We start from the raw sequence: 22,261 nt of genomic DNA, 5'->3' as shown, positions 1-22,261 counted from the left end.
GCTTGTCCCCACTAGATGGAGATGGTCTCCTGTTCATCTTTGGATCTACAAATACCTTGGCAAAGTCAAGAAGTATTTGTTGGATGTGCATAGAAGATCATTGGCACATAGAATTTGTTCCTTTTCAAAAACTTTTGGGCATAAACAGCAAACACAGTAACCCAAGTTTTGTCACTGTGACCTTGTTTCTAATGTTACTGATACTTAAATGTTAAATGTGAAATCTCAAACCATTGTTCAAATAGAAAGATGCAATCAGTGGTTCACTAGATGGCACCAAATCATTGTCCTAAAATAAAAACTAACAAGAGGAAATGGGGGGCAGAGGACTGGAAAGCCGAGAAGTCTGATTATAAAGTACATTAAATATCTGTCGGTGATCTCACGGGGTGTGTAAGAGCTTTAACCATACTTTTTCAGTCAAATTCTCACATGCATGTAATTATATTCTTCATGTCTAGGAATGTGATATGATTTAATTAAGCACAGAGGACTTTGTTCTATTCAGTCTCTCATAGGAGGAAATTAAGCACTTAGGAAAGAACATTTCTGCACCTCACCCAGGCCACTAGGGTGCATTGCTGTTGAAGCATTTTTTTCATTTCTGTTTTCTTCAAACCTTTAATTCTTTGTTAGAAATAAACTAAATGGTGCCCTAGTGGTCTCAATGACTTGTGATTCCCTCAGTGCCTTATTTACTATCTGGAAGTAACTCAGACCTTGAAGGCAAGGAAGCTAGTTTGTTTTTTAGCCTTTTAAAATTCATGTCATGTACCCTGTGACATTTTACTTAAAAGAAAATTCACTGAAAAAGTGAGGGGAAATGCACACATCAATGTTGCAATTTTATTCTCTCTCCCAATCCATTTCTACTCTCTGCTAATTGGCTGTGTGTGTTGAGAGGCTTCTGTGAAGACTGAAGATGCCATTGATGAATGAGCCTTCTTGCTCTTGTTACTACACTGCTGATAGTATAATTATCCAATGTCCCATTCTAGATCTCAGCTGCATAGCAACTGTACTTAGTCCCTTTTGGAACACTGAACCCTTGATATTGTTTTTTTTTTTTTTTTTTCTAACTTTTTCCTACCCTCTGTTAATGGTCCTGATGTTGATTAATATCTATTTTCTCTCCCAAGTCCTTATTTTGATATTGGGTACTTATAAGACAATATTGGACATGGAGTTAAAAGGATTCTCATAGATGAATTGATCCAACCTGTACCAATTGTTAGGAAAAGTAAAGATTAAGTTAAGTTTTAATCAAATTATAACCTAATGCCACAGTGAAAATTGTTTAATTTCATTTGTAATTCTCTCATATATATATACATTTTATATATATATACACTCATATATATATTAAGACACCTTCTTTTAATTGAAGTGACTTCTCTTTTAATGGAAAATATGAATTTATTCATTTTTATGGAATTCTTTGACTCTGGAAATGTTTTCTAAATTGTAATTAAGGGCTGTGGGCCAATTGATAATATCCTCTCTGCTCAGAGATGCTCAGTAAATGATTATTTAACACAAATACAATAGGATGGACAAAACTACCCAGTTCTTTAGACAAAAACCATTAAAAAGTTAGATTTTCTGTTTGTGGCCCGAATGTCTCCGTTAAGTAAATAGATAGCTGGATTGTAGATAATCAAAAAGATTTGAAGAAATGTAAGAAATAAGTCAGCCCCTTGTAGCCACAGGTTCTGCATCCTCATATTCAACCAACCTTGAATCAAAAATATTTGGAAAAAAAATATTTGGAAAAAACCTGCTTCTAAACTGAAAATGAACAGACTACTTTTCTTATCATTATTTTATTGCCATTAAACTCCAGTGAAACCGCTGTTTGCATAGTATTCACATTCTTTTAGGTTTTATAAGTGGTCTAGAGATGATTTAAAGTATATGGGAGGATGGGCATAGGTTACAAGCAAATACTATGCTCTTTTATATAAGGGACTTGAGCATCTGCAGATTTGGGTATCTGTGAGAATTATGGAACTAATTCCCCATGGGTGCTGTTTTCAATATTTTATAGGGGTATCTATAACAACTCAAACAATAATCATCTCATTAAATAAGAAATTTCAAATAATGACTTTATTATTGCTTGGTATTTGCATTATATTGACTGGTAGAATTTATATTTTAGATGAGTTAAAATCAGCATTGTGGGCCCTGGGTTTAATCCCTAGCATTGTAAAAAAAATAGTAATAAAAATATTAATAAATGAATCTAGTTCACTTGATTGTCTCAAACTTTGTCATCTATGGAGGAAATGAATAAAATGATCTGATGATACAGATATATAGCCATAAATATATGTCATAAATATGTCATGATATATATGTATGTGTATATTATAGATCAAGTTCTAAGACCTAAGGATACCATAGAAGTATTATCAATAGTTCAGTAAGAATGAAAGAAAAATAAGAATGAAAAAGATGAATTTTTCTCTACTTGGATTAAGTTTATTTGTCTTAAATATCATTTTTAGTATTGGAGAAAATTTATGAAATTATAAGTGAATTGAAAGAAACAAACAAATTGTTCTAATTAGAATAAGATATGCTTCATGTCTGTATAAATACATTAGAATATATATATATATACATATATATATATAAAGATCAAATAAAAATTTTTTAAAAAGGGGAAAGATAAAAAAAGCACTAACTGGAAAGATAAAAATAAAAAATGTATGTTTTGAAAGAGTCGAGGGGTGTGTAGAATTATCCAGCTGCAATAGAAATGACTTCTCACTCAATATACTGAGAGAGAATATATGTAGAAGTGAAGTTCATTTCTAAAGTTGAGCAAATCCAAAATTTTCCCTGCTACTTATTTAAAAACATAGCTGACATACTTTAAGATGCAAAGGGTATTAGCTAGCACCATCTTGTTGCCTCTCTTTGCTTTAGCAAAATCCATTTGTTCTTGGTAGGTGCCTGGTCTCACATGCAATGGCTATGTGCTTTGATTTACTCTAAGATGCTAAGAACGAAAGAGTGATTGGCTTCTTAGGGCCTCAATTGGTTCCTTTATAACAAAGGGACCTCTTCCAAAACAAAGAAAAGCCCATGACTGACCAGTCCTAATGCTGTCATTTAGCAGAATATCCCTAATCAGATGCTTTATGAACTATTAAAATATGTACTTGAATTCTTCTTTGTAACCTCTCAAAGTCACACCAAGTTATTCTTGGTTTGAGTTTTTTTTTTTTTTTTGTACTGGGATTTGAACCCAGGGGCACTTCACCACTGAGTCACATTCCCAGCCCTTTTCTATTTTTTATTTTGATAGAGAGTTTCATTAAGTTACTTAAGGCCTCCCTAATTTGCTGAGGCTGGCCTCAAACTTGCAATTCTCCTCCTTCAGCCTCCTGAGTCACTGGCATTCCAAGCTTGTACCACCAAGCCAAGCTGAGATTTTCTTATCTTATTCAGTGGAGACATCATCTGATAAGACAGGTAACTACTATGGCATTGAACTGAAGCTATTTCTTCACTAAAAAAGAATAGACTATAACAGTAGATTTTCTTTATGTAAGCAGTGTTTACCTATTGCATATTAACCATAGACCCTACAATTTGAATTATAAAACCAAAGCATATAGAAGATTTAAGAGTTACATCAAATAGACAAATTTTCTCTTGCTTAATCTTAATAACACCTATGCTATTTTGATTTAACTATTATGTGGTTAAAAGGAAGCTTTTCTTAAATTAAGAAGTAAAATATATCATTATCTGCCACTTGAAATAGCTAATATTCTGTATAAAAATTTAGGAATAATTCTTAAGGCATCTTAAAGAATTAATTTATTCAGCAGACATTTGTTGAGTAAGTTTTCCTTCCCAGGAAGTTTTCTAGGCATTGAGACATACAACATGTAGAGTGAATATGAAATACATTGTTGATGTCCTCACAGAACTGAAGTCCACCAGAACATTAATTATGCATGCAATAAACAACAAAACATAGAAAGCACAACTTTAATTTATTCTAATTAGGTATATGTATAATATGCAAAAATACACTCTACTGTCATGTATATCTAAAAAAAAACAAATTAAAAAAATTTTTTTAAAAAAGCACAACTTGTAGTGAAATATAGGAGTCTGGGAGTACCTAACAGGAACACATAGGAAGACAATAATGGATTCTGCAAGATGGTATATTTAAACCTGAAGGAAAAATAGGGGTTTGTCACATATGGGAGTGACCGAGGAAGGCTTACAGGGGAAAGAGTACTTCGGGAGCAAGAACACACAGCATCTTATAACGGCCCATTGTAAGAGAGTGTAAGGCACATGTAACCAGGATACAGTGTGCCAGGGGAGAAGTGGTCAAACCTAAAACTAGAAAAGGAGAGAGGGCCACCCTGGAGGGGACTTAAAAGTCATGGACTGTGTGCTAGGAACAAGGAATCCATGGGTGATTTTTAGCAAAGCAAAATAATTTCAGATCTGTACTTCAGAAAATTCTTTTGGCAATAATGTGGACAGTGGGTTAGTGAGAGCAAGAAACAGAGTCATGGAATCATTGTGGTTGGCTTTTGGCAATAATAGATGAAACTAAGGACTGAGGATTCCTATGCATGGGTTAACCTTCAGGTTTACCTTACTTTCTTCTGATTAATATTGTTGGATTTTTTTGGAAATCCTGAGATGACTAATGTGTGGCCTCTGATGTGGTGATTCCCTACATCTTTTTGAGACTGTGATAACTGAATGCAACATTTTGTATTTTGCCTCTTTTTTCATCATCCAAAGCACTTTGCAAAATTATCTTTAAAATGTCTTCATAAATCATGTAACTTTTATTTTAAGTATTTACTCACTGAAGTCTTTTATACTATAAAGTAATTATTTCAAGTGTTTTACTTTTCTTCCCCACTTAGTTCTATTTCAGAAACACTGGTTATTGAGAGAACACTTACTATTGAGTTACCTTCCTGTCACGCCACATTAGGTCAACAACTAAACCCTGATCATAAATGGACTCACGACCCCACCCATGCAATTCATGACCACTTATTAATTTTGCATTCAAGTCACAGATGTGTCCCATGATGACTTCAGTCAATGCAAAGGAGGAATTGTAAACCCAGAGCAGACAGAACCACACATTTTAGGAGGCAAGGATGAGAGTCCATAACTCATGCCACATGCTTGACCCTTGCAGAGTATTGACTTTCTACTGGGGTAGGTGCTTCCTTTTTATTTTTTCAGTAGATCAAAGCAGTAGTGGGAAATTCTACATAGTGGAGGGATTTTTTGTTTGTTTGTTTGTTTGTTTTTATATTTTCTGTTCATACTTAATCTCAGAGTAAATTCCTTTTTCTCAGTTTAGAATGTTCTCCACTACCAAAAATGCTTCCCCACTCCTCAAGGCAATTAATGATTGACCATTACATTTAAAAAAATAAAACCAAACTTATCTCCACTAGTGTAACCAATGGAGTTGACTGTATTTGCCAGGTTCCTTATTCAAGCCACAAATGGCAACATGGTACCCTAAAATCTGAAGACCTTAAACAAGTAACACTGAGTACCTGGGAATGCTTAAGCCACTAAGGAACACTTAAAAGCAGGCACTGGTATTCCTACAATTAGGTAGTCTATGACTATTTAAAAAACATAAAGATGCCATGTTCATTAAAACTACTTAGAAATGCAACTTTGAAAAATCAAAGTATAGTACTCACTTAGCTTTTTCATGCAGTCACGAAGTCTGGTTTCCAAGTTGAGCACCCTTTGATGTAGTTCCTCATAGTCATAGGCACCAATTTCCTCCTGGATCCCAGTGAGGACAGCAGACAGATTCCGAATTTCCTCCTTGAACTGAGTGATCAACTTGGCATCTGTTTTGTACTGCTCCAGCACAGGAATCAAGGGCAAGAGCTCGTCCATCTTCTCTTTCAACTCCTGTGGAAAGCAGTGATTGTTCCTGAGAATCATTTAAAACAGATCAAGCAGCTCCATTCTTTTTATTACGAAACATAAAGGAGATTATTCAAACTGCTTCAAAATTCCTTAATGATTTCTGGTTGAAATTTGATATTTTCTGAAAACCTAAGTGGTGACATGATCATTAGTAATAAATCCACTTATCTTGCCTTTCCCACACAACAACTGCTCTTTAAATGGCTACATGCTTTTCTACAAAACAAACTGATACTTATCATAATTAGAAAAAAACTTCCTATGGTAACAATTATGGGTTTTTCTATTATCTCACTCTCTGGTAGCATTTTACAAAGTAACAATGTATCATCTAGTTAGCAAATAGAAACAGAATCCATTCTCTAATTATGCATTAAGTGTGAAGGAAGTTATTGGTCAAATATCTTATTACTAAGCTTATTTAAGATTAATTATTCACCTACTTAATATCCATGTTGTAGGAGGACAGCGGGAAATTTTGGATTCAGGATCAGCTTTTTCCTCAAACTTAGATTTTTTTCTAATCATTACCATTTATTCCTTCGTCCTTCCATTGTTCTCAGGTATTCCTAGCTCATTTTAGTATCCATCTTAGTACAACTTCATTAGGAAGGTAAGTTCAGGAAGTATAATAAATCATGCAAAGCTTCCCAAAGTTCAGAGAAATGTATGTTGCTATTTACCATTTTGAATTATTGCCTATTCTCTGACTCCATTTGTCAGATAACATAGATAATTTAGAGGTCTTTATGTAAGGTAGAATTGCTTACCCATGAAGTCATTAACTCTTTAAGGGACCAAGGTACATAATTTATATAACAGACAAGGAAGTTTCACAGAGCTGTTAGAAACTCACTCTCTCTCTCTCTCTCTCTCTCTCTCTCTCTCTCTCTCTCTCTCTCTCTCACACACACATACACACACACACACACACACACACACACATGCACACACACACACACACACACACACACACACACACACATATAGGCATGCACATACCTTACCGGTGTCTACTACCAAGTTACATTCCCAGTTCTATTTTTTATTTTGAGGCCTGGACTTGTTAAATTGTTGAGATTAGCCACAAATTTGCAATCCTCCTTGCCAGGTAGCTGGGATTATAGGCGTGTGCAACCATGCCCAGTAAGTTGTTTAAAACTTAAGTTGAGGTTTTTCTTTCATTTTTGTTGAGGCAGGTTCCTGCTGTGTTGCCCAGGCTGGTCTCAAGCTCATGGGCTTAAGCACTCCCATTTAAGGCTCCGGACTAAGTAGATTCCATCACAGTCAGCCTTTAGAATTAATTGATTTTTGTCAAGAGAACAAGAAGTATGTTGTCAAAGCAGTGTCCCTTACTCCTAGGCATCACAGGTCTGCGATTTCACCTGAAATTTCTAGATGTGTCTCCTTTACTACTTTCCCTTTAATTTGGTGACAGTAGTCAAAAAAATATCTCAGGAGTTTTATTCAATTGCAGATGATATCATCTGTAGAAGGAGGTACCATTCATGATCATTTGAGAATAATACATAGGAGCTTTCAGAAACCATACTGTATACTAAGAAGCTTAAAATTGAATTTTAAAATAATTTAGAAATGTCACTATTATAAGTGCATTGAAATAGCAGGAGCTCCCATTGCTTCCCTGATTTATAGACTCGTGTTTCTTGTGTAGAAGTTTCTACTTGTTCTATAAATTCAAAAATCTTTGATTTGTATACATGTACATGCTGTGTGGGAGGGTAGAGAATCTTAGTAATGAGAAAGACTCATAAATATCGCAGTCAAGAGGCAGAATCACAGTTTTTCTCATTTTAGTGGATTGTTTTGAAATAAACTTATTAGTTCGAGCATTTTGTGGCAACCCTGAAGGGAGATACAATTGCTTCATTAGGATTTTAATGATAAGAGTTCTGTTGGTACCATTTGCTGCATATTATAACAACTATTACAATGAAAGGTTTTACATCTTACTATGGGCATATTTAAAGGGGAGCAATTCAATGTTAAAATTTGGTAGTTTTTATTCCCTCCTGAATTAAATAAAATAAGTATTTTTATCTTTTCAAAAATTTATAATTAGGTTTTGGCAATCAACTTTGAAACTCTGGAAATTTATCAGAAAGCAGTGGAATGTCCAACCAATACACGTATCAAATACATAAAAGATTAAATTATAGTACCCTTGATCTGTGTTTGCTAATTCCATCTCAGATTTTACTTTCTAATATGTTGCTCTCATAGTAACAGAATATCTTACCAAAAAACAACCTTTTTCTATGGGAATGATAATCTCAAGCTAGCTCAAGCTTTTCACCAGAAAGACCACTGGAGGAAAAATCTACCTAGGAGTTTTGATAAGATGAAAATGGTGCATCAGAGGATGGTTTTCTAAAAAGGTATTTTTCAAAGTTAAACTTGATTTTGGAATGTTCCATTTCTTCTTCTTAAATATGACTCTTGACACCTAAAGCTAATCTGATTCACAGTGGAACTTACTGAATAAGTTCAACAAGCATGTTGAGCACTTATCATTGTGATTTTCAATTCAGAGAGCTCAAGTTTACTTGGAGAGATACTATTATAATAGTATAATAATACTATTATAGTATCAGTATTAAGAGCCATGGACATGGACTTCTTGGTTCAAATCTTCATTATGCTTTATGTCAGATACATGACCCTGGAAAAATTACTCAGCCTCTTTATACAACTTTATCTGATGGGAATAAAAATAGTGTTTATCTTACAGGATTATTGTGAGGACTAAGTTAATTAATACATTTAACATGGTCTCATCTGTGCCTTGAATTGTATAATTGTTCAGAAAAAGTGTTATTGCTATTATCAATACTGCTACTGGAATTTTGACATTCAGTTTCAGCATATGCTTTGGTTTTACAAACTTAAAAAAATATGTCATTATATCATGTGGTGCTGCCTGAAAATTAGCTATTTTTATTGGCAGCCTGGTTGCTGGTAGGCAGATTATATACTAAGACAATTATTTCTATGGATTTCCCTCAGCTTTGCTTCTTTGTTTCCAATCTTCTCCCCAAAGGTGCAATATGCTTCCACATGCATTCCCAGTTTTGTCAACCCAGGTAACTTAAGCTGTCCCTTGGATTCTCACTGCATCATCCATCGTACCAGACAACCTGAGCTCCTCCTCTTCTGTGTGCCACTTCTTTCTGGAAATGCACCCTCTGCACTTGAAGCACCAGCTTACCATTTCCTACTTTGTTAATGATCTCAGCTTTGGGTTCCCATTATTGCTCTTCTATGTATATCCTAACTCTGAGCATCAAAATTTGAAATTGAAAATTATTTCATCTTCTTGGTTCACTCTGTGATTTAATATATTTGTGTCTAGGGGTAGGGATAGGGTCACTTCCAAAACTGCTCTGTTGAATATTGCCAAATCTTATAACTCTTCCCCAGATCTTCCTTAAACAAAATCAACCACTCTTCCCTTGTGCTCTTAAGTAATGCTTAAGTCTCTATTTGCCATAAGTTTCACTTGACTCTTAGCTATCTTTCATTGGAGAGAGACTGTGGATTACACATCCAAAACAGGACCCAGCACTGCCTTCTACAATGTGTGTGTGTGATCAATAAATTCTGGTTAAATTTTATTATTTTGCTCCTCAGGCTTATATTCTTTCATTTACCATTTCCAATAAATTCTCTATTCATCCAGTTCACACTTTTATTTCTTACAATCTTTAAATTTATTGTATCTTCTAGGTCTAGTTTAAACTTTTCTAATTTTGTAATCTCCTGGTGTTGCTTATTTCTTCAACTTAAATCCCACAATTCTTCACTTTAGCCTCAATTGTCAATAACCTCAATTTGCTTGCCCTCTTTTTTCCTTTTGTTGTGATCTTCTGGTAATATTTTTAAAGTGGCTCAGCATAAAACTCTGTCCTACACCTTTCCTTATGAAACCTTCGGAGAAAATTCCAAATCATGATAGTTTCTGCCACATTAAAATGTGCTCTGTAGTGATCCTGTTTTGTATGTCCCTGGCTAGCTCCCCACTGTTTCCAGTATGCGCAAAAAGCACTTCTTTTCTTGACCATGTGCTTGAATTCAGTTGTACTCCCCCAATGTTGTCAGTGAATCTCACTTTCTAATGCGCAAGAAAAATTGGGGCTGTTACTTGGGCAACCACAATGTGTTTTATAAACTTTTATGCTATGCTCTCATGTGGTAGATTATTTATTTTTAATACAGGCTCAAATGATTTTATCAGATCCACTTTGTTTTTTAAATTAATGCTTAAAATACTCTTTTTCCATTTTCAGTGTTCCTAGGTAATTGCCATAAACCACTTAAAATCTAAAAAAAAAAAAGACTATTTGTATAAAATTATAAAACAATTCTTTTTTAATATGCTGGTATTAACGAATGGTTTTATAATTTATCTCCTTTACATTTCTCCTCATATTAGCAAGACTTAAAATCATCAGAAAACTCCGATAATTTAATTATTGATTTTCCTTGGGATTTCCACTTGTCTTAGCTATTGAAGTGCCTGTAAATATACCCATCCCCTAGCTCAAGAAGGATGAGGTTTTTGTTTATAACAACCTTCTATGCATTCCTACTACCTAATGGTCAGTTTTAGTGAAGAGATGATTGATGTCCCCGGTAAGACTTTAACCTTGTACATGTGACCCAATGCACAATTATTTCTAGCTGAGTGCCATGCTGACTGTCTATGGCATTCACTCTCTCCTCTGGATTGACAAGATTGCAAAAGTCAAACCTACTTGAAAATGCTTGGTCATTAGCGTCTTCCGATCATCTTCAATCTGCCGAAATTTGGCCTTCAGTCCTTTCATTTGGGTTTCCATTTTTAAAACATATTGGAAATCTCTCTGAGTTCTCAAGTTTAAGACTTCAATAGACTGGGACATGTTTTGAACCTGTTAAACCAAAACATTGGTTGTACATTATTGTCGGTTTATAAGTATTATGTAATCACTATCCAACCACCAAAAACAGCATTAACCTAAAGAACTGTGTCAAGTTCATAATTGCATTTCCATATGTCAAGTTTTCAGAAGGACAATCCTCCATGAGAAGCATTCAAAGAATCCAGTAAGAGAAAAGTATATCTAAATAGTGCATAAATGAAAAGGACATTTTAGCATTAGAAATAACTGAATATAAATAAGCACTTAATATATTAGAAAATAAACCTTAAAAATTGAATTTTCATTACAAGGTTTTTTAAGCTTTAACAGCCCAACCTAATATATGGAAAATAAGTTGTTTCTGGCTAGGTACAGTGGCACATGATTGAAATCCCAGTGACTTGGGAGGCTGAGGCAGGAGGATCACAAGTTACAGGACGGTCTCAGCAACTTAGGCCCTAAGCAACTTAGCAAGATCCTGTCTTAAAATAAAAAATAAAAAGGACTGGGGATTTGGCTCAGTGGTTAAGTGCCTCTGGGTTCAATACCCAGTACAAAAAAAAAAAAAAAAAATGTTTTTATATTAATTCTGACTTTTCAAAGATCAGGAATGCTTAACAATTATGGATGGTACTCAAGTATCTAATAGACCTAAAATGCAATCATTCCAGTACAGTTTTTCTGATGGATCTAAAGTACTCCCCCAGGAGTGAGACTGAATTAACCAGATAAGAGATAGCAGTATTGGACACCTTCTAAATTGGTTAGTGTACTGCTTAAGGGACTTGGAAAATAGCAACTACATCAAGTGCTTGGTGGACAGGCAGTAAATACATGGTAATCTGATGATATCATCCTGGGTTCCTGTTGAGAAGTAGGAATAGGTGACCTGTAAGCATGCAGAAGTGAGAAGGGGGAAAGACTGCCCTAATTTTTGTGGAAGCAAAAACCTGAAAACAAAGGAAAAGCTTCAAAGAGTAGGGAGTTGCAAAATGAATTGAGAAATACACAATGAAAGAGCTTTTTCATAAAGAATATGGTAGGTCTTGATGCACTTCACTCAGTGTTGTCTTCAGAACAACTTTGGCATCACCTGGGAGCTCAATCTATATGCCGAATCTTGACCCATCCTAGAGCTACAGTTAGAATCTGCATTTTATCAAGATTTCCAAGTGCATCTTCAAAGTTTGAGAAACACTGCTCATTACTCATCCCAGAGGTTCTTCCATGAGAAAAGCAAAGGTACAGATCTTCACATAATTCGATCCATTTATTCTATATCAAATACACATGATTATAAGAAAATATAATATATAAGGAAAAAAATCATGAAGAAACAGAAGGATTAGAAGAATATATATTAGGTTGTTAACATTAATTTTCTGGGGAAAGGAAAGATAATAAATATAGAGAAAGATCTCTGGTTACACATATATGTACATAATATATGTATAAATCCATTGCCATAGAATTATGGATTTTATTTGCAAAAATTAATGTATGAAAGTATGGGCACAAAAAATTGACAGGATTTCAAGTAGGTTTTACTTTGCTTCATATATTTGTGTGTTTATTTATTTTAAAATGAACATGCATTATTTATTTAATCAGTAAAATGTGATTTGTTTTGAAAAATAAGTGAATTTCAAATGAGTGATTTGTTCAGAGACATATGTTTGCCATCAGGTATAGTTGCAAAGGTCAGTGCACCAGCCATCCATAAGAAGCCTCTGGTTGATCCATTCCTCATAACCACTATGGTCAGGAAAAGCAGTGAATTCTGTGCCTTGGCCTGCCTGGTTTCTTCTACTTTTCTGCGTCAGACAAATCAATTTTCCTTATCTCTTTCCTGCTGTCTTGATTCATGGTCTTGCCCTATATGAATCCTGTCTCTTCAGGACATATCACAGTCTGGCTTATATTAAAACTATGTAACGTGAGTCTGGGATCCAGCCAAGACAGTGGCTCTTGCTTTGTGATCCCCTGAGGTTAGAAGCTGTGTCTTACCCATATCTTTTACCTCACAAAACCAGACACAGAATAAAAGTTCTCAATAAATATTTATTGAGCAATTAATTAGATTTCCCATGGCAATAATGGGTAATTAGGATCTTCATATTTTAAGAAGAGTACCCCAGATCCCACCACTGGTTAGACTACAGCAGTCCCTAAACTACCAAATCATTCTTCATTTGCTATAATTCTTAAATTCAGAAAGCTTCACTTTTTTTTTTTTTTAATCGTTAGTAGAGCACAAAATTACTGAGGCAACATTGAAAGCATGGCAACCCCATCATGGATAAATGCAGTGCTTTTAAAGTAATTTTCTAACTTCATTTATGGTTAAGCATGAATAAAGGAAAGCCATTTGTAGTAAAGAAACTGACTACCCATTTAAATGCGACATTTGTGAAGATACCCATCATTAGTATAGCTCACATCCTCCTAAGAATTCTGTGTACTTAGGCAGACAGTCCATGCAATTAGAAAATGATGGGCAAGAGAAGGTTTTCTGAAGAGTTGAAATAGTCTATCTTTTATTTTACCTCAAACTCACCTTATCAAGTTAATTTTCAATTTAATTTGTGTTGTGAGAAAATGCACAGAGAGAATCTTTACTGAAATTTGATTGTGACCTTTGGTACTGCACAATCATGTGTAAGAGCTACATTTGGGATAAAGGCTAGAGACTGAGATGTCTAGCCAGACAAGATTTGGTTGGAGGTTGCCTTTACCTTTTCCTGGTAGCTGTACCTAGGATTCGTTTCCTACTGGCTATGGAGACCCACTGAGTGTCAATTTTCTGATGACACAGGAGACCGGATTCCTATTGTTCGACTTGTAGGAAGGAGACCAGTCTGCAGGGTTTCTTTTGCTTCTCTCTGAAGTTGTTCTGTGATTCAACTTTCTATACATATCCCTATACTTAGACATTCTCTACAAAGTTTGGCAACTCTTTGAGCCCTTCACATATAATTCTTTTGAACTCTTTACCTTGATTCTTTGTATAAATAAAAGGTCTGAGGTTTTTCTGAACTTAAATGCAAATCAACTAATATTTTTACTCTAATTCATAATTAGCATGGAGACCACTTTAAAAAAATACTCTGTGGTTCAATATATTTGAACTCATATTCTTGAGTTGAGAATAACAGATTGTGGGATTTCACAGAACCTTTATTTTTAAATCTTGTTTTAGAAATCTTCAAGGTGAAGTATAACTTTCAGTGATTTTATTGATGAGGATGTTACTAGCATCCTATTCCAAAATTCACACTTTCGAAAATACTGACCTAGGTAAGCAAGACATCTCCAACTTTACAGATATCTTCAACTTCACAGAGAAAATTCATGGCTAACAAGTATGTTTTAAGTGAACAATTTTGGTCCTGGCATATTAAGAACTGAAATATGAAATTAATACTCAGTAATATACATGTTGTTTTGTAGGGCATCACTCAAAGAAATGTAGACCACTAGCAGTCTTCTGGGTGTTGCTAAGAAAATGAGACTGATCAGATACAACACCACAGCTTCCTGGTTGAGTATTTAACTTCAAAAAACACCAGTTTCCTTTTGTATAAACTTGAAAAATAATTAACTGTTCTGTAAGAAGTGAATAAGTGGATCAAAATGTAATATAAATATAACAATAATGGAAACTATTACTATTAACATTATTCTTTTAACCAAAATTCCCTTTTGTTGACTAAATTCATCTTGTTGGTTAATGGTGAACAGGCCCCTTAAAGGTCATACTCTTGGCCATATATGAAATTCTAGAGAAATTCAGCAAAGGACTGGCTCAGTCTGAAAATTAATGTTCTTTTCAGACATCTTTGGATCAGGGCAGCAAACCTGTGCTCTGTCTCTTCTTCAGGCTACTTTAGCATAGTGCACCCAATTAACTGCTCTTCTTTGAGTATAAAACTACCTTATGGTAAATTTGATCCATCCAGCTTGTGGTGACTTTGATTTTGTCAATCAATTTTATTTTATTTCTGTCATTAGGGTATTGATAAAGTAAAGGCATGAGTATCGTTAAGGTTTTGATGAAGTGAAGGCATGCTTTAAAACTTTCAGGTGGATTACTTATTAGATGATGTAGTTACATTAATTTTCATGACTATTTCAACCAAACTCCCACTCATACTGTCTTGCCTTATTCATCCTTCACTAATTTCTAATTCTATCATATCTCTGAAATACATTTCACTTTAGACCTGTAGAGAGAATTATTCACTTTCTGACATTCATACTTTATTTGAAATTTTTCAATAGATCTCTAAAGAAATGTTTGAGTCTGTGTGTGACTATGTACATGCAGGGCTGTACTGAATAATAGTAACACATAAGATGCTGAGAAACATTTTCTTAGATTCCATAACTTTCTCAGCACAGTTGATGTAGAAAGATTATTTCTGCCAGACATTATAGTTCATGTCTATAACTCCAGTGACTCAGGAGGCTGAGACAGGAAGATTGAGTATGAGACCAGTTTGGGCATTTAGGTGACACCTGTATCCAAATATAAAGAGGGCTAGAGGTGTGACTACATGATAGAACATCCCTGGGTTCAATCCCCACTACTGGGAAAAAAATGAATTTCTATGTAGAAGAGAAGATTGATGCAAAATGTCAGTAATTTGAATGGGTATTCGATTTAATAGAAAAGGAAAGTTAGGGTTGAGATGAAATCTTTTCTAACATTATTAATTTTCCTGCTAACCAAGCAAAATAAAACCATATACTGAAATTTTTCCATAGGAAAAATAAAAATCGAGATTGAAAAACAGTATCCTCAAATAATCATAATTTATTTGTCATGATTTCTAACAGTTAAGATGCACATTAGCTAGGTATTAATTTCAACAAAAATCATGCATGTTCTTTTCTGGGACAGATACTGAAGGATCAGGGAGAATAGAACCTTGCCATAAAAGGGACTTGGGAGAGGAGAGAGCCAATAGGTGATGTTAGCTTCAAATTCAGGGGAAGGGGAAACAAATCAAGCTTTGTGTAAAGATATGAAGAAAGTCTTCTTAAGATCTTAGAATATCAGTAGACTTTCAAATGATGTACACAGAGCAAGCTCATCATCACTGTGTGGCAGGTAGAAGAAGGATACTGTACCTTGCTTTGAAATAATGAGGATTTGTTTGTACACTAACAAACTAGATGCTTTTGTTTTTCTAGCTTCTCTTAATTTTATGTCATAAAAGTTTCTATTCAATGCCATAAATGTGCATATGACCATGGAAATGATATTGCAGTGAATTGGTGAGCATAATGCTCTCTAAAACACATACTACCTAATCTATCTTATTATCCCTGATGATATTTGAAATTCAAACATGTTGTCATCCTTGCCTCATTCTGACCACCCCAGCTGTCCTACTATATTCAGAGACCAGCACAGTGAAAGTCTGAATGGGGATAATTCAAAGAACCATTCATTGGGTTTTTCTCTCCCTAACTAAACATAAATAACCTTTCATGAGCTGACTTTTATCTGTAAAAGAGAATAAATCAAGGGCATTCTGCATTTGATTGTTATGGATCCGGTTTAAGTAAATTATGGAGAGAATGGTATTGAATGAAATTGAAGAGCTTAATGTTCAAAGGAATGACTTAGAGAATGATGATAAATACTTGGAATTATTCATTATCTCTCCAGATAGCTTGCATATTGCATTCCATTATTTTAACTTCCTTGCAAGATTGTTAATGGAATCCAAAAGTATGAGCTCAAAGAATCTAGTGTGATGCTGAGAGTTAAGGCTGAATTTCTGACAGTGGATAAGACTTCCTGCTTTTTTTTTTCCCCTTAAGGAGAGACTTCCAGGATATTAAGACGTAATGGTAGAAAGCCTGTCTTAAGAATGCAAGGTTGGGAATAGCAAAAAGTTATAGAAATAGAACAGTGTAGAAGGAAGCTTGAGATAACCCTTTCAAGGAGCAGAAGAAAGCTTCTTTGAAAACCACAAAAATCAGAAGGATCTTCCTCACCATTTCCCATTTCAAAGAATGGTAGATTTTAATTAAAATATGGATAGGGGACACAAGACACCTACCTTTTCCAGGAGCTGACGAAGTTGCCTGCTTTTGGCATCCCGGGAACATAGATTTTGCTCTGGAGCAACGACTGTGCAAATGCACCGCCCATCAGGATCTTGTGCTGAGCTGTACACTTGCCACCCTTCTTTGGGACTAATCTGAGTCTGAGAAAACCAATAGCAAACACACAAAACACAAGGTTCCTGTTATAGGATAAAGAGGAGTGGGTTTGTAGCATCTTAAGCAAAACATTAGTTTTGATGAAGTTCATGTTTTCATTCTTTAGCGATAAAGCAATTTACATAAGCAATGCAGTTTCATTCAGTTATGCCTTCCTTATCAATTTCAAAAGATCTTTCTTCTTCAGCTTCCATATTATTACTGATCTCACACCATTTCCTAAAGCCTTTTGTCATATTTGACATATTAATGCAACTTTAGAAACATCTCTAATCACTTACTCATGTATGACTTGTCTTTCTATGCTAGACCTGGTAGTTCATCATTCTCAACAGTAAATGGCAATTCCTAATACATTTCTTTCTGATTATTATTGATAAATGACATTCTGAAACAAAGCCCTGTCCCAAGGAATTTCTCAGACATTAAAGACCTGATTATTGATAAAGTTGGAAAGATACCACATGTTGACATGATGACATAGGGTAAAAGAAGTCAACACTATTTTTCAAAGAATGCAAAGATCCAGAGGAGTTAGAGAGGTTTTTTCTTTTTTCTTTTTTTTTTTTCTTGGCAGACTCTTCCAGGTTAATCTTCTAATAACTTCTAGACATTCATCACCTTGCCTCTTCAGCTTAAAGCAGTAGCATTCCCAATCTATTGCAGTCTGCCTCCTATTCATGTTTGTCCTTTAACCTCCTGTACAGTCCAACAGGATGACCAGTCTGAGCATGAGGTATAAGCTGCCATGTTGACTGCTGTCTCTGTGTGATGTTGCTCATGTTGTCCTCCTGTTTGGAATTCTTCTTTAAGAACCATTAATTTATTCAACCCTTGTAATTTCTACCCATTTTGAAGAATTGTCTGTGCCATTCATTGGGTATTTAATGTGTATTTTATGGTATTGTTTTTTGCCTTTCGCATGTCTTACTTCAACAGCTGGCTATGAGCAGTTACTAGAAATGTGAATATTTTCTGTCTGCCCTATATATATTCCATCAAGTACAAAAACAGTTGTGCTTACTTTTTGTTTAATTATTTTTCAAGAAGAACATCAGAAGATACAAATAATATAACTAGCTGGGTGTGGTGGAACATATCTGTAATCCCAGCTATTTGGGAGGCAGAGGCCCGAGGATCACAGGTTCAAGTCTAACCTAAGTAAAATAAGTGAGATCCTGTCTCAAAATGAAATGAAAAGGGCTAGAGGTGTAGAACACTCAGTGGTAGAGCATTCGTGTGAAATGCCCTAGGTTTAATCCCCAGTACCCCCTCCCCCCAAAAAAGAACACTAATGAACTTATTTTCATTATGTCAGTGGAAGAAAGTTATCATGACTAGATTTGAAACTGTGTAATTTGGAAGTGTCTGTATTAACAAACTTGAGAGTTCATTTTTCTCACTGTTTTTAATTTTCTGCTAAAAGTTGTCTTCATTGGGTTGGGAATATGGCTTTGTGGTAAAGTATTTGCCTAGCATGGGTGAGTCCCTGGGTTCTATTTACGGCACTAGAAAAAAATAAATGAAGTATATAAGAGGATGTGTATAGGTTCCGTGCAAATATCACGTTTTTTAAAAATTCCTAGTTTTGTACACCAGACGTTATTAGAGATATCCTGGTGCACCTCCCAGGCACTGATTTCTCTAACTGCTGGGAGTGAATCATTTCTCAGTTAAGTCAATCTTTGGGGATTCCCTGGGCTGAAGAATGCTGTATCATTCAAGGTCAGATCACTTTCCAGGGGACAGCTCACTTCCATTCATACCAACAAGCACCCAAATCAGCAAGAAATATTATTATTCCCATTTCACAGAAAATAAAATGAATTAATCTTCTTGAGAACACACAGGCTGCATGTGGTGGCAGCAGGGTGTGAAGCCAGGTGGAACATTCCAGACAGGCGTTGTACAAGAGAAATATAATGAGAAGCACATGTGTCACTGAAAATTTTCCAGTAACTACATTTTTAAAAGTCAAAAGAAACAAGTGAAATTAATTTTTAATAACATATTTTAACTCAACTGATCCAAAATGTCACGATTTTAACATGGAATTTTATAAAAATTATTCATGAGATAATTCATATTCTCCTTTTAAAAATTGTAATAAGTCTTTCAATTGAATGTGCATTTTATACTTATGGTACATTTCAATTTGACTTGGCCACATCTCAAGGGCTCAATAGCGACATGTGGCCTCATTTATGGACAGTATATCTCTAGAGTCCTGCTTTTAATTCCTGTGTTATGTCCATATAAATATGATGCTAAACGTGCATATAATTATTTTTAGAGATTAATTTATGGTTATTAAAAAAGCCACCTTCCAGATGTTACATAGACAAACCACCCATTTTATATCTGAATTTGTTTTTCCTGTGGAAATACCACCTGGCTCAACTTGCTTACTTTTACAGTCAGAACCAGCCTTCTAGCTTTCCTTCTACTGTTTCCTGAAAGTCAGCAGACAGGGAGGTATCTCTCATATGTTCAGGAGATGACTTCAGTGTCTCATGTCCTTTTGGTTCTGTCCCAGGTTCCAGCTCATGATGTACTAATGAAGCCAGAATTAAGCACAGGTAGTTAGTGTAGAAATAGGAGATCGGATCGGGTCAATTAGAGAAAATGAAGCCATGAAGCCATCTGCCTCTGGAAGTTGGAGACTGCCCCTGGAAGAATGGAATGTCAAGGATCTATGGAGCACATTGATTACCAAATTTACCTGCCTTTATCAAGGACTGCAAGCATGGAGCTGCTCATTAATGTCCTGTGGGCCCTTACCTGCCTGAATCACCTTGGCCCTCCCCCTGCCCATGGCTTCTCACTTAATGCAAAACCAGGCCTAGTCATGTAGGCAGGAAGGAGAGATAAGGGGGAGAGAACTGGAGAACAAAAGAGACTTTAACCTATAAAAGATGGAGGGTGCGTTCACTTCTTGGGACTTTAGAACATCAGCCATGGCCCCCTTCTTCCTGCCGGGAGAAGTCTGTATTATTACCTTTAAATAAAACCTGCTTAATATGCTTGCCTTGGCGTGCTTCTCTAGTGTTCAATCTTCAACATTAGAAGGAGCAGAACTCGTCACCGGTAAACGGCGGTATCACTAACTACAGACCGACATACACATCTTTTACATTTCAAGGACTTTAATGACAACCCCTATAGGGCACTGGTAGAAATTCCAAAAACAACGATGAATGAATATTGGGAAAGTCATAAACTAAATTCAAGAAACTCACAAAGATATCATATTTGTCCTTGATCATCATGAAAAGCAAATATTGCCTGACCTATCTAATTAGTGTCCCCTGACATTTTTATATTTAGTTTCTAGAAGTTGCCTTTTATTTCCAAGGGGTTAGACTCATTAACATAACCTCTTTTTTAATATCCTACTCACACTCCTTTCTAGCATTTATGCCTGAACTTCCATTTAGAACATAAAGGTGTTCTTAGAATTATATATTGTTAAAATCAGATAAGATCTTAAAAATCACTGGATTATTCTTTTTGTGTTACAGAAAAAGTCCAGAGTTTATCTACAGAATGGAGATAGAAGCAGGTTAGCAGAATTGTTTCAATGATACAATTAAAGGTTTGAGCTGAATAATAGCATGGGATTAACATACCTGGACAGAGGCCCTGTGAGTTTCTCCTAGTAATGAACACAAACCTCAAATATGTCAGAAAATTAAGGTTTGTCACTAGAATAAATTTAGCTTTTGCATAAGGGGACAGGGGTCATCTAATTATAATATTAAAATATTTTAAAGGCAGTGCAAACACTGAGTGTTAAGCCCAGCAGCATTAATATTGATGTGCACTTGCCAAGTGTTTGGCTAACTTGGTGGAGCTTATTGTTACAGGGCTGGGTGTCAGTTGCTCTCTGGAATGAGGCTAAAGGGAAAGGTGAATAAGGTTTGATGTTCATTTAGCTTTCTCCCTGAAGCATCAGCTTAATAAAAGTAGAGTCTTAAGACTTGTTTGTACTTCCAATTGTCTTCTTATAAGAATCATTGAAAAGAGCCATGACCTTTTCTACTCCAGTTAGTTTGAAACTAAACTATAAAAAAGTCACCTTTTTGGCAAGAAAAAAGGTAACTTGAAAGAGGAAAAATCTAATTTAAAAGACGAATTCCTGACAGTCCTGTGGATTTTGATAGAGACCTCTGTGTTGAGGTCAGCAATAAATAGAGGAAGCTTTATGAACACTTTGAATGCTCTGTTTTAGGTCACCCATGCTGGCATTAAAAAGAGAAGCAAAATAAAATTAAGATCTCAGGTGGAAGGACATACTTAGATGTTTTTTGGATACCTATAAGAAAAGACCTGCTCCAATTTTAACTTTTGAGAGCAATTATTCAGTTGTCAATAAAACTCACATAATAGTGAAAGCAAACATTTTTGGAACTCTATTCATTTTTGGCAATTCATGCTTATTATTGCCTTGAATATCTCAATATCCCTGTGGACTAGGTGATGTTATCCTGCCATATTACTGATGAGGAAACTAACTTAGAGACAGGAAGAAACTTGCTTAAGGTCATGAAGGGAATAGTTAACAAAACTGGAGTTTATATTTTTACAGTCTGACTTTAGAAGATGAAGTCTAACCCCATAATGCACCATCAATGATTTCAATTCACCCTTCACCCTAACGCATGACATAAACCCTAACACTACTCTCAGTACTATTGTGAAGCTCAGTCCTGGGAGGGTGCATGTAGTTAATTACTACCGAAAGCATTACCAATCACAGTGATTACTGATGCAGCTCTGTTTGAACTTTTGTGTTAATCAGAAGAATTAAATAAACTATTTAGCAGTTTTTAATATTAAAAAACTCATGAAATACTTAAGAATGTTCTAAATAGAAGTAAAATGATAGTTTTAACAATTGTATTTCAAGTTCATATTTTTTATTTATAATTTAATTACAAAACTCTGCTTCGTAAATATAAAACTACCCTAGGAGAGTTCTTCCAAAATTTTAGGGGGTTCATATCAGGAAGAAGGTCCTGCCAGGCACTGTGGTGCATGCCCATAATCCCAGCAACTTGGGAAGCTTAGGTAAGAGAATCGTAGTTCCAGCCTAACCTCAGCAATTTAGAAAGAACCTGCCTCAGAAAATAAAAAGTGCT

General features: G+C 35.1%; 1 protein-coding gene across 3 annotated transcripts in view; it reads right to left on the bottom strand.

Annotated features, from left to right (window-relative positions):
- The window catches only part of Olfm3 (olfactomedin 3), a 201,934-nt gene that overhangs the window by 17,295 nt on the left and 162,378 nt on the right, over positions 1-22,261 (bottom strand). For 2 of the 3 annotated variants that reach the window (XM_047534866.1, XM_047534988.1), the window contains exons 2-4: positions 16,958-17,104; positions 10,737-10,892; positions 5,724-5,943 (exon numbers count right to left, since the gene is read on the bottom strand). In XM_047534866.1, coding sequence (XP_047390822.1) covers positions 5,724-5,943; positions 10,737-10,892; positions 16,958-17,104 — 523 coding nt within the window. Of the gene's footprint in view, positions 1-5,723; positions 5,944-10,736; positions 10,893-16,957; positions 17,105-19,529; positions 19,597-22,261 lie in introns of those variants that run through there. The other variant, XM_047534933.1, reaches the window with a different exon arrangement.

Source organism: Sciurus carolinensis, chromosome 1 (assembly GCF_902686445.1).
Source record: "Sciurus carolinensis chromosome 1, mSciCar1.2, whole genome shotgun sequence".
Taxonomy (NCBI): Eukaryota; Metazoa; Chordata; class Mammalia; order Rodentia; family Sciuridae; genus Sciurus; species Sciurus carolinensis.
The sequence above is the reverse complement of the archived record's forward strand: the minus strand, read 5'-3'. Positions and strand labels throughout refer to the sequence as shown.